At 46.4% G+C, this 13,339-nt stretch overlaps 1 protein-coding gene across 1 annotated transcript; it reads right to left on the bottom strand.

Moving 5' to 3' along the window:
* Positions 1-681: 681 nt before the first annotated feature.
* On the bottom strand, positions 682-11,205 carry LOC132709479 (uncharacterized). The gene is made up of 3 exons (XM_060683225.2): positions 11,008-11,205; positions 7,989-8,109; positions 682-3,871 (listed from the first exon to the last, which is right to left on the bottom strand). Exons 1-3 carry the CDS (start codon positions 11,032-11,034, stop codon positions 2,556-2,558), a joined length of 1,464 nt encoding a protein of 487 aa, XP_060539208.1. The 5' UTR covers positions 11,035-11,205; the 3' UTR covers positions 682-2,555.
* Positions 11,206-13,339: the final 2,134 nt, after the last annotated feature.

Here is a 13,339-nt window from a genome sequence, read left to right as displayed (position 1 = left end):
TGACAGGATAGCAGTCTTCCGATATCTCAGGGGCTGCCCCAAAGAAGAGGGAGTCAAGCTATTCTCCAAAGCACCTGAGAGCAGGACAAGAAGCAATGGGTGGAAACTAATCAAGGAGAGAAGCAACCTGGAATTAAGGAGGAATTTCCTGACAGTTAGAACAATTAATCCGTGGAACAACTTGCCTCCAGAAGTTGTGAATTCTCCAACACTGGGAGTTTTTAAAAAGATGTTGGACAACCATTTGTCTGAAGTGGTGTAGGGTTTCCTGCCTAAGCAGGGGGTTGGACTAGAAGACCTCCAAGGTCCCTTCCAACTCTGTGATTCTATTCTATTCTATTCTATTTATCCATTCCATAATCCGTCCAACCTTCCTTCCATCCCGTTCCTCCATCAATTTCTCTTTTACCTATCTATCCATGCATCCGATCATCCCTCCCTCCCTTCTCCCCATCTATTCATCCAATCATCATCTGTACATCTATACACAGCTGTCTGACTCCCTTAACAAATGCCGTGATTCACTTAACAACAGTGGCAAGAAAGACCGTCAAATGTGACAAACCTTTTTGCAACCGTCTCAAGGACTAACTGCATTATAGTGTTCAACTGGTGACAAGGTTTTGGGGTTTTTGTTTTTTTTAATTCAAGGTAAACCAGCAAAAAAAATTGTTCCGAACAGAAGTTAACAAAAATTTATTGTCTCCGAATTCCGAGCTTTCTTTCTTTTTAAAATCAAACAGACTTTTGCAATTTGCTTCTTGTGAGTTATAACGGTGTTTGCAAACGTTTTAACAATCCCAACTCAACAACTTTCTAGATCAGAGGTCTTCAAATTTGGCAGCTTTAAGACTTGTGGACTTCAAGCTATGCTGGCTGGAGAATTCTGGGAGTTGAAGTCCACAAGTCTTAAAGCTGCCAAGTTTGAAGACCTCTGTTCTAGATTATCATGTTTCTCAACTTTGGAAACTTTGAAGGGAAGATGGACTTCAGTTCCCAGAATTCCCCAGCCAGCACGTCTGCCCAGGGAATTCTGGGAGTTGAAGTCCACCCATCTTAAAAGTTACCAAGTTTGAGAAACATTGTCCCGGGGCACTGTAGGCAATGAACACTTACAAAATCCCAACTATTATTCATATATGCAGATTTTTTTTTTTAAATAAACGAGACATATTCATTAGATCGTGCCCGAATCAAAATAAATCTTTTTTTTCCAGCAAAAGAGCAGCTGATAGAACATTGCAAGACCCCAAAAAACAGATTCCCACTGCAAAATCTGGGCTTATTCACGCTTGGCACCAAGGACTTAATGTTGAACCGAAGAGCTGGAGGGAACTCAGAGGTCATCTAGTCCAACCCCTGCCCTGGTGCAGGACTCCATCGCCGTTTCTCTACCTGATGCATCAGTTGCTGTTGTCTGTCGTTTAATGAGCCCGTAATCCCTTGCTGGGTGGAATCAGGGCAACTGAATGAAGCTATGCATTTACTGGCCGGATGCCCTTCCTGTTGCCAATGTGGGTTTTTGCAGCAGATATATTCTCATTGTGCCCAGAGAATTATCAGCCTCTCCCTAGGATCGAACTCATAGCCTCCTGATTGTGAGGTGAGAGGAGCTCCACCTCTAGGCCACCCCACCACTCTACCTGATGCTTCAATGAAGCTTTGAAATCTGCGTTGAAGTGACAGTGTTTCACCACCGTTGCCCCTTTAAGACATGCGGACTTCGACTCTCAGAATTCCGTGCTGGCTGGGAAATTCTGGGAGTCAAAGTCCACACAGCTTCGTAGTGGAGAAGCGCTTCCTGAAAGGGACAAATCGAGAAGAGAGATGGACTGTCTAGCATTCCTAGTCTTTATGGACTTTTGTGATCAGGATCCACCTCCTCAATTGCAATGGGACCCGAGACCCAGGACCCAGAGCAGCGACGGACTCAGGAGTACCCTGGTTGCAGACGGGCTGATGGGCTGGAGTCTCCCGACTCTGACAAACCTGGTTAAGGGTTGTGACTCAGGACAGAATCTGTGTTTTACATCCCTGCTCCTCACTCTGTGTAGGGTTCATCAGATGCTGGACCTAAACCGGGCATTTTCTCTTATGACAGTGGCTCACAACCTTTGGGGCCACAGTCCACTAACCAGGCCTTGAGCCATTCGGAATCAGGGAGTGGAACTGGCGGGCAAGCGTGCACATAATCCTCACTTGCTCGAGCAGTAGCCGAATGCGCACATGTGCACTTGTCCACCGCTTGGGTGGAACCACCCCCTCTCCGCCCCTCTCTCAGCCAGTTCACAATGCAGGGAAGTTTGGGGAACTCCGTCTTAAGACGAAGTTCTCCTTCGCCATGTCCTCTGGCCACGGAAAAGTGGAAGAACGAGAAATACACTTGTGCTGTCCACTTTCTTCAAACTGTGCAAAAGGTTTTCTGCCAGCAAGGCCCTTCTCGCCACCCCCTCTGCAAGTCTGCTCTTCGTCCAACCAGCATCAGAGATGGTGTCACCAAAAGGTCCCGCCTGTGCTTTCAAACTCGCATCTTGTTCAGTACGGAAACGCCGCCCTCATTGGTGGCTCTTCCGATGTAAGGCGAGATATTTGGACTGCGTAAATGTCCTGCTACAGTCAGTGCACACAAAGGGTCTCCTTGGGACAAGGGTGGGGAGATTCTGGTTCACTCCTGCCGCTTTGTCCACAGGCTCGGAGTCCAGTGGGGTCTTTTTCAGCTGGATGGGAAGTGATGGACTTGGGCTGCCGTCCCCAAGACCCTTCCAATCCTTATGGGTCCGGAGGTGAGCCTGCATGATGTTTTCATCGCGGAAGTGCTTCTCGCATTTGGGGCACTGATACGGCTTCTCCTGCATCTCGCGTGCCTTCCTGAGGGCTAGAGCTTCGCCGTTACTCTCCGCGAACAGGTGCTGCTCGCCACGGTGAACTCGCTGGTGGCTCTTGAGGTGCTGCAACTGGCTGCAGGTCTTCCCACACAGCAGGCAACGGAAGGGGCGTTCGCCCGTGTGTATCCGGTGGTGGATGGTCAGCGTGGTCTGATTACGGAATGCCTTCCCACATTCGTGGCAGCCGTACGGCCGTTCACCAGTGTGCACCCGCAAGTGGTTGATCAGTGGCTGCTTCTGGGCGTACCGCTTGCCACAGGTGGTGCACGCGAAGGGCTTCTCGCCCGTGTGCACTCGCCGGTGAGTCTTGACGTGTTGCCTTTGACCGAAACACTTCCCACACTGCATGCAGGAGAAGGGCCGTTCCCCGTCATGTACCTTCAGGTGGGACAACAGGGTCTGTTTGAGCCGGAAGCTGCACCCGCAAACCGAACAGGAGAATGGACGTTCCGTCAAGTGTGTCACTCGATGCTTGCGCAGGTCCTGCTGCCGGTTGAAGCTCTTCTCACACTGTGTGCAGCCGTACGGCTTCTTTGGACCCGAGGTCACCCCCAGTTGGTGCAGCAACTGCAGCTGGGCGGTGAGAAATTCCGTGGCCTTAGGGAGGGAACCCAGGTCGGGAGGGTCCTTCCTGCGTAGATGGGTTTTGAGGTGACGTCTGAGGTCGCTCTGGGCGGGGAAGGCCTTGGGGCAGAGGTGGCACTCAAACGGGCGCTCCCCAGTATGTGTCCGGATGTGGATGGTCATGGCCACATTTGTGAGGAAGGTCTTATCACACTCGGGGCACTTTGGTGGATTTGTCTTTGGCATCAACCATGGGAGACACCCAGTGTTCGAATTGGACCCTGTGGATCTAGTCTGCCTCACTGGGGTCTCCGCTCGCAGCTGTGGGGTCTTTTGCCTCCTCTTGCCCTGGGGCACGCACTGCCTGATTGGCCTCTCCACTCCTCCTTCCTCATCTTCAGCCATCAGGATCACATCGCCTGCTGGGAGGACAGTAGAAGAGACAAACCCACCATCAAGTCAGCGCTGCAATTCCCAGCACCCGCCATTTGGGACGAGAACACAATTCTAGGAAAGCTGGTACACTCCTAACCTTTGCATCCTGTAGCCCAACAAAGAAGAAAAAGGACAGGGAGACGGACAAGCAACTGAACCCGGGATGGATCACCGGAAGCATCGCGGCGAGACAGTCGGGGAATTAGCGGGCTCCGATGAGCTCCGCGAAAACCCAGACTGACAAACCGCTGTCGAGCGGTCTTTGGACCAGAATTGTCCTGTAGGAACGGGGAAGAAGGAGAGGCACCTTGGAGACTGAGAGGAACAGGGAAGTTCCTCGAAGGTCAGAGGAATCTCTCTCTAAATCGGCAGTGGGGGTGGCAGCCATTGCAGCTGTCACGAAGCTGGGGCAACCAGGCCAAGCAACGAGCAGGAGCGGTGAAAGGAACGGAGTTTGAAGCTGGATGAGTGACAGCCAACCCAGATGAAACAACAAGACTAAAATGCTTTTAAATTTGGAAAAACCCCAGCGAGAAATTGGCTGCTAAAAAGCACAGGGGAAAAAAAGAGGAGGTCGGAAGCAGAATTTAAAGGGAAAAAACCCGAAAAGAAAATTGACTTTTGGAAGGAAATTATTTGAAGAACATCAAAGATTAGAAGAAATAACCCTAAATATGGAAAAAGGATTGGAAAACATAAGCAGATCCTTTTTTCCTCTTTTTTGAAGGTTAAGATAAACAAAAGAGAACTGAAATAAGCTCCTGTAACAGAAGTGTTTTTATAAATTGAACAAATATAAAGAAAAAAAGAGAGAGAAGAAAGTATTGCTTAATTGGGACTGGACTAGATTGAGTGGATATTTTTAAAGTGAAAGAGAAGAAAAGAAACTAGTAAAATTGTTAACTGAAACAAAACACCATGTTAAATTACCTATAAGAATTGTGGATTGTAGAGAGACATCTTTAGGAGGAAAAAAACGGTGCAACTTGTAACTTTTGTTTTGGAAAATTCCGAACTCTGTTTGAGATAATAGTGGTGAGAACTTTGGGGAAGGATTTTTCTGTTTGCAAACGGCTTGACTTTGGAGGGAAGAAAGAAAAGAAAAAGAGATCTTTAATGAGACTTTTAAAATTGGAATAAGACTAATTTAGAAAGAGTAAAATGGAGCAAGAAATCAGAGAGATGATTATAATGATGTATTCGACTTTGAAATGGAAATAAGGGAAATGAAGACATTGTTGCATGGAAAATTGAAATCTGAGAACTTCATAACTCAGATAGAACACGTTCAATCTGACAAGGATTTAAAAATAGAGATACAAGATGCAGAGATTGAAAACAAAGAAGAAGATAAAGACAATGTGATTAACTATGTAAAATTAACTGAACATGAGGACAGTAACAATAAAAAGGAGATTTTTGGAGATTATATTGAAATTAAAAATATGGGAAAGATAAAGAGGATAGGAAGGGCCTGGTAACTCAGCAGACTGATAGCATTGTGATTAACACCAGCTGTCTGCAATTACTGCAAGTTCGAATCTCTCCAAGGCTCAAGGTTGACTCAGCCTTCCATCCTTTCCAAGATAGGTGAAATGAGGACCCGGATTGTGGGGGCAATAAGCTGACTTTGTATAAATATACAAATGTATGAAGGCTATTGCTTAACGCATTGTAAGCTGCCCTGAATCTCCGGAGAAGGGCGGCATATAAATCAAAAAAAAAAAAAAGAGAGAGAGACAAAGCTGGATAGAGAGATGGAATAGAAAAAACACAAAAAACTTAGATGATTACACTGGGATTAACAGTGGAATGACAAAAAAGAGAGAAAAAGGTTGGAAAATACTAGGAAATAAAGGGCAAAATAGAAGAGCCCAGGACTTTGATTTACAAAATGATTACATGGAGGTTAACAATGGTAAAACAAGAGAAAGAGAAAACAATGGGACAGATAGGGCAAAATAGGGGAACTCAAGAAGTTAGAACACAAAAGAAAAAACGGGGAAAGAAAAGGGTAAAAGTAAAAAAAAGGAAGAGAAAGGAAGATAAGAGAAGATGAGAGAAGAATATGTTACGGATACTTAGAATTGAATTATGGATTGAAGCTAAAATATTTGAAAATTAGATTATGTAAAAAGAAAAGATATTAACGGACATAATGAATTAATTTTTATTAAGATGTTGGATGGTATTATTTGAGAAAATTGATGGGTATAATAATTGGAATATCGTTTAAATACCTATAACAATTGTAATAATCTGAATATTCTCAACAATACATTTATCTAAGCAAAAAAGAAAAGAAAATTGAAATGATATAGGATTATGATTTAATTAAATGAGACTTATTTAATTGGCTTTTATATAAATGGTATTGTTAAATAGACAGAATTTAGGGAAATAATTGGGAATTGTATTATGTTGTATTATTTGAATTAAGAACTTTGTTTAATTGTTAAATTGGTATATTTTTAAGATTAGAGATAAGATTTAAATTTGATGAAGTAATAATTAAATAAAGATTTAATGAATAGTATATGAAGTAATAAAATGTAGGGAAGTTTTAGAAATTGAAATAAGATTCAGAAATATAAATATGTTTGAACTGTATTGTTAATAGTGAGAATTTAGGGTGAGAATTGTGAAATGTATTATGAGGTATTATTTGAATTGAGATTTAAGGTGGATTAATAGAAGGGTAACCATTTTGATTAAGTTAATATGAGTAGCTTACTATAAAATGGTAATAGTTGAGATATGTGAGCCAAGATTAAGAAATAAATGTTATGGCAAAAATAGAATATATAAAATTGTGTTAAAGATGCAACAAATTTATGACCGGATCAATGCTCTGTTCTGAAAAGATGTATTGCATGTTTTGTCTGTGTGTTTTAAAAAAATAAAATAAAAAATTTGCAAAAAAAAAAAAAAAAAAAAGCAACTGAACCTGGGACCAGGAGGCCCCTCCAATAACAGAAGACCCCACCCACTAAGAGACCACTCCTCAACAATTTTTAGACGCACGTGCATTTGGGAGGGAGGAGCGTGAGTCTCAGTGGCTGCAGGTCCCAATGGCTGTTGATTAGCCCAAAATCTCTAGTCCAATGATGGCAAACTTATGACATGTGTGTTGAAGGTGACACGCTGTGACATTTTGGGTGACATGCTAGAGTTCAACAAGACCTACAACAACATCTACAGGTCACCCTTGACTTACAACAGAGCCTTGGTAGTACAGTGGTCTAAAGCACCCTGTTATTAAGACCAGCTGCCTGCAATTACTGCAGGTTCGAATCTCGCCAGGCTCAAGGTCGACTCAGCCTTCCATCCTTTCTAAAGTAGGTAAACTGAGGACCCAGTTTGTGGGGGCAATAAGCTGACTTCGTATAAATATACAAAAGGATGAAGTCTATTGCTTAACGCATTGTAAGACGCCCTGAGTCTCCGGAGAAGGGCGGCATATAAATCAAATTAAAAAAAACAAACAAAAAAAACCCAGTTCTTTTAATGACTGTTCAGGAAAAAGTGACTTATGACCAGTTTTCGCATTTATGACTGTTGCAGCATCCCCATGGTCACGAGATCAAAATTCAGACTTTTGCAACTGATTCATATTTACGACCGTTGCTTTATCCTGGGGTCACGTGATCCCCCTTTCCGAGCTTTTGACCAGCAAAGTCAATGGGGAAGCCAGATTCAATTAACAACTTGTCATTAATTTAAAAGCTGCAGTGACTGACTTAACTGTGGCAAAAAGGGTCGTAAAACGGGACAACCAAATTTACGTCACAAATGTCTCGCTTAGCTACGGAAACGTTGGGCTCAATTGCGATTGCACGTTGGACTACCTCCGTATATCAACGGTGTTCTCCCCATTTCTCTACAGCTGATCCTCACCTTATGACCCCAATTCGAAGCAGAACTTAACAGCGGCAAGGATTCACTTAACAATGGGGAAAAGATGTCGTAAAATGGAACAAAACTCACTTCAAAATTAATTGAAATGCATAAGAACAGAAATTTTGGGCTCTATTGCGATTGTACGTCGACAAGGACCCGGAACTCAAATTTTAGACACTAGGGTGAGGAGGGAGTAATCCTTACCCAGCGACGCCACTAGCTCATAAGTTTCCACCATCACAGCTTGGTAAAGGTCCCGCTGCCAGTCGGTCAGGCGGGCCCACTCGGCTGCCGTAAAGTATACAACTACATCCTCAAAGGTCACCTACAGAAGAAGCGAGAGAGTGAAACGCGCTAAAATATCTGCCCTAGAATGAGATTTGTGCATCGCACAAAGTTGGACCGCACCCCAGATTATTTCCCCCCGCTGTCGAGAACGCTAACACCCCAGGATGACACAACCAAGCGGCCGGATCGCCATTGTGACCAAAGGGCACGCAATTCCAAATCTTGTCAGTCTACCGCGTCTGCGACACAGAAAATATTCGTTCACGCGTCCCGACAAGGAAAGGAGACAACTGTCTGTCCAAACTTTGTTGACTTTCTTCCAAATTTGGGGAAATGGACTATTATGATTATTACGGGTAGTCCTCGAATTACAACGGTTCATTTAGCGACCAAAGTTACAATGGTGCAGAAAAAAATGACGTTCTGACCGTTTATCACACTTAAGACAGTTGTAGCATCTCCATGTGATGAAATTCAGACCCTCGGTAACGGACTCACATTCATGACGGGTCATACTGCCCCGGGGTCATGTGATCCCGTTTTGAGACCTTCTGACAAGCAAAGTCAATGGGGAAGCCACTTAACCAACGCGTTGCTAACCCCTGAGGTGATTCACATGACAATGGTCATAAAATGGGGCAGAACACTTCATTGCCTCGCTTAGCAACAGAAATGCTGGCCTCAATTGCGGTCGTAAGTCAAGGACTATCTGTATAGATTAGTGTTTCTCGGCCTTGGCAATTTTACAATGTCTGGACTTCAACTCCCAGAATTCCCTAGCCAAAATGGCCGGTTGGGCAATTCTGGGCGTTGAAGTCCAGAAATCTTATACGTTGCCATAGTTACAGATGAAGGAAATAAAAGGTGTCCAATTAAATTCTTCCATTTATCCATGTCAGTAGTCTTCGACTTACGACCACAATTTGAAACCAAAATCCCCACTAAGTATGGTGGTTGCTAAGTGAGTCGGGTCTGATTTGACCCCCTTTTTTCCTTTGATTGTTAAAACAAATCACTACAGTTGTTAAATGAATCATACGGTCATTAAACAAATCTGCCTTCCCATAATCATTGTGCTTGTAAGAAGTTGGCGTGTGAGGTCGTAAGTGACGATCACAGGACTCCGAGATGCTGCAAATGGAAATACAGGGGATCCTCGAGTTACGATCACAATCAAGCCCCAAATTTATCTTGCTAAATGTGACCCATTTTACGACTTATTTTTCATGGTTGTTAAGTGAATCATTGCATTTGTTAAGTGAGTTACACGGTCGCTAAGTGAATCCGACTTCCCCACTGACATGGCTGGAGAGAAGATTGCAAAAGAGGTTCATGTGACCCCTGGACACCTCGACCGTCATAAGTATGAATCACTTGACACACTTCTGAATTTGGATCACATGACCGTGAAGATGTAGTATGGTTGTAAGTGTGAAAAACGGTCATAAATCCCTTTGTCCAGCATCACTGTAACTTTGAACGGTCATTAAATGAACCATCATAAATATGAATCGCTTGACAAGCATCTGAATTTTGATCCCCTGGAGATGCGTAAGTTTGAAAAACAGTCGTAAGTCTCTTTATTTTCAGTATTGTTGGAATTTTGAACGGTCACTAAATAAAGTGTCATAAGTCGAGGACTAGATGCACAAGCCAGTTGCAAAGCACCCAAATTGTAATCACGTGACCAGGGAGAATGCTGCGACGGTCATAAGTTCGTGGAGCAGTTGCACATCCCTTTTTTCAGTGCCTCGAAAGGTCAAATGGTCGCTAAACGAACCCTTGGGAAGCCTGCTCGTGCTGAATTTTTGCAAGTTCTTCCAAGTAGTCCTCACCTTAGAACAATCCGCTTAGTGACGATTATGTCACTTAGTTACGACGGCACAGAAAAAAGCAACTTGTGAACTTATGACTGCAGCTGCATCTCCGTGGTCACATAATTTAAGTTTGGACGACTGACAACTGACTCATCTTTATGACGGTCGTAGTGTCCCAGGATCACGTGATCCCCTTTTTATAGTCTTCTGACGCGTCAATGTGGAAGACGGATTCACTTAGCGACCGGGTGACCAACGTTAACGACTGCAGCCATTCACTTCCCAAACGGGGGACGGAAAAAGCCGTGAAATGGGCTGACACTCCCTTAACAAAGGCCTCGTTTAACGACGTAACTTTGGGGCGCCATTGCGGTCGGGCGCCAAGGACGACCGGTAAACTGAAGCCCAACAGGAGATAATCCACTCCATCCGGGTAGCCAGTGCGAATCCTGACGGTTGCCTCAAGATTTCCCTCCCCCCAAACAGGAAGATTCAGGGAGGGGGCCTGCCCTGCCCCCCCCTCCCGCCCCCCCCACCAACCCCACCTCTCTTGCATCCATTCTCAACCGCCTTTTCTCTGGAGAGAGTGGCAAGTTCAAATCCCACCCTCTTGAAAAAGGGGAGGGGGCATTTCTCCCCCTAAACTGGAAAAACCCTTGTAACGAAAAACAGCAGTGAACTGAAGCCCACCTCCCCCCACAAAAAAAAAAATCTGGTAGGATCCAGAGGGTCAGTTCTTCAATAGGGTCTCCCCCTCCCCTAAATTGGAGGGGAGGGAGAACTCTCCCCCCTCTGCCTGCCTAGGGGAACCCCCTCCCCAAGTTCTTTGACCCCCCCAACCCTCTTCCCCCAACCTTTCCTTCCCAAGTCTAGACCTAAAGAATTAGAAGGGGGTCTGCAGTGTGGAAGCGCCCCAAAAGTCTCAAGGGAGACCCCCCCCCAGATACCCCTCCTCTTCCCTTGCAATGAAGCCCCCAGCCCCTCCTCCTCCCCCAAAGGACCCTTCCCTGGAGGGTTGATGCGGGGAAGCTGGGCGGGGGGGGGCGGCTCTTGCAGCCAGTCCCGGGCATTGAGGCGCTCTGCATATGCTCAGAGGCACCCTTGCCAGGAATTCCTACCGGTGTAGATGCAAGCCCCTCAGCCATCTCGGCCCAGGATAGAAGTGGAGGAGGAGGAAGAAGAAGAAGAAGAAAAAGAGGAGGAGGAGGAGGAATAAATAGAAGAAGAAGAGAAAGAAAAAGAGAAGGAGGAGGAGGAGGAGGGGGAAAGGCAACGCCCCCCTCGGAGCATGCGCTCTTGCCCGCTGCCCCAGCTTTGCTCCCAGGCTGACAGCCCCGCCCCCTTTTCAAGGAAGCGGAGCGTGCTGGGAAATGTAGTTCGAAGAGGGTGGGCTTCTGCCACTCAAGCCCCAGGAAGTCCTCCCTTCTGATTTATTTTATTTATTTATTTATTTATTAAATTTATATACCGCCCTATTCCTAAGGGACTCAGGGCGGTGAACAGCGAACGATAAAAATACATGTAATACAAAAGTTAATAATAAAAAACCAATTAAAATATACTAAACACTCTGGTCCTAGATAATTCAAGACATCCCAGTTTAAAATAAAATCAAAAAAGCAATATAAAGGGAAAGTTAGGCCAGGCCGGCCTGCTGGAACAAGAATGTTTTGAGGGCACGGCGGAACGTGCGCAGATCCAGAATCTTCTGTATCTCTGGGGGGAGCTCGTTCCAGATGGTGGGTGCCCCCACAGAGAAGGCTCTCCCCCTGGGGGCCGCCAGTCGACACTGTTTGGCCGACGGCACCCTGAGAAGCCCCTCTCTATGGGAGCGCACTGGGCGGTGAGAGGCTATTGGTGGCAGAAGGCGGTCTCGTAAGTACCCCGGTCCTAAGCCATGGAGCGCTCTAAAGGTGGTAACTAAGACCTTGAAGCGCACCCGGAAGACCACAGGGAGCCTGTGCAGCTCGCGCAGGAGGGAAGCCACATGGGAGCGCCATGCTGCTCCCATAACTACCCGCGTGGCCGCATTCTGGACCAGCTGGAGCCTCCGGGTGCTCCTCAAGGGGAGCCCCATGTAGAGAGCATTACAGTAGTCCAGGCGTGAAGTGACGAGGGCATGAGTGACCGTTTTTAACGAGTCCCGATCCAGAAAGGGACGCAACTGGCGAATCAGGCGAACCTGATAAAAAGACCTCCCGGCCACAGCCGTCAAGTGTTCTTCTAAAGACAGCCGTGAGTCCAAGAGGACGCCTAAGTTGCGAACCCTCTCCGTGGGGGGCAATGACTCGCCCCCAATAGTCAGTGATGGCACCAATTGACTATATCAGGATGTCGGAAACCACAGCCACTCGGTCTTGGATGGATTGAGCCTGAGTCTGTTCCTCCCCATCCAGATCCGTACAGCCTCCAGGCACTGGGACATCACTTTAAGGGCATCATAGGGGTGATCCGGGGTGGAGATGTATAGCTGAGTATCATCAGCATACTGATGATATTTCACCCCAAAACCACGGATGATCTCACCCAGCGGCTTCATATAAATGTTGAACAGAAGGGGTGAGAGAACCGACCCCTGTGGCACCCCACATACAAGGGGCCTCGGGGTCGACCTCTGCCCCCCTGTCAACACAGACTGCAACCAATCAGAGAGAAAGGAGGAGAACCACCGCAACACGGTGCCCCCCACCCCTAACTCTTCCAACCGGTGCAGCATGATACCATGGTCGATGGTATCAAAAGCTGCTGAGAGATCTAACAGGACCAGGACAGAGGAGCAACCCCTGTCCTGGGCCCTCCAGAGATCATCTACCAATGCGACCAATGCCGTTTCTGTGCTGTACCCAGGCCTGAAGCCCGACTGGAACGGATCTAGATAAGCCGATTCATTCAAGTACTGAGGAAGCTGTCGCACCACCACACTCTCAACAACCTTCACCACAAAGCGAAGGTTGGAGACTGGACGGTAATTAGCCAACACTGCTGGGTCCAGGGAAGGCTTCTTGAGGAGAGGCCTCACCACCGCCTCCTTCAAGGTGGCAGGGAAGACACCCTCTCTCAAGGAAGCATTTATAATCCCCTGGAGCCAACCTCGTGTAACCTCCCGAGAGGCTAGCACCAGCCAGGAGGGACACGGGTCCAATAAACATGTGGCCGCGCTTAGTCTGCCCAGTATCTTGTCCACGTTTTCCGGAGTCACAGAATCAAACTCTTCCCAGGTAATATTCTCAAGACTTGCCTCCATCCTCCTTCCCGAATCTACCCAGTCAGAGTCCAAATTTTCCCGAATCTGAGCGATTTTGTCATACAGATATTGTACAAAGTCCTCGGCTCTACCCTCTTCTTAAAGCATCCCGGATGGGGGATTCTGGGAGTTGAAGTTCTCCCCTCTTAAAACATGCTAGCTGGGGGATTCTGGGAGTCAGAGGCTCTTAAAGTTGCCGAGCCTGA

The sequence above is a fragment of the Pantherophis guttatus genome, chromosome 4, assembly GCF_059756535.1.
Source record: "Pantherophis guttatus breed Tessera chromosome 4, ASM5975653v1, whole genome shotgun sequence".
Classification (NCBI taxonomy): Eukaryota; Metazoa; Chordata; class Lepidosauria; order Squamata; family Colubridae; genus Pantherophis; species Pantherophis guttatus.
Note: the sequence above shows the minus strand (reverse complement) of the source record. Positions and strands in the feature narration are given on the sequence as shown.

Excerpts from the sequence above, each read along its gene's own strand:
- LOC132709479 (XM_060683225.2), bottom strand. The coding sequence starts at position 11,034 with ATGGCTGAGGGGCTTGCATCTACACCG. Across the intron at positions 8,110-11,007 it reads AGGGGCTTGCATCTACACCG|GTGACCTTTGAGGATGTAGT; the intron begins GTAGGAATTCCT and ends CTTCTTCTGTAG. Across the intron at positions 3,872-7,988 it reads TGAGCTAGTGGCGTCGCTGG|CAGGCGATGTGATCCTGATG; the intron begins GTAAGGATTACT and ends CTGTCCTCCCAG.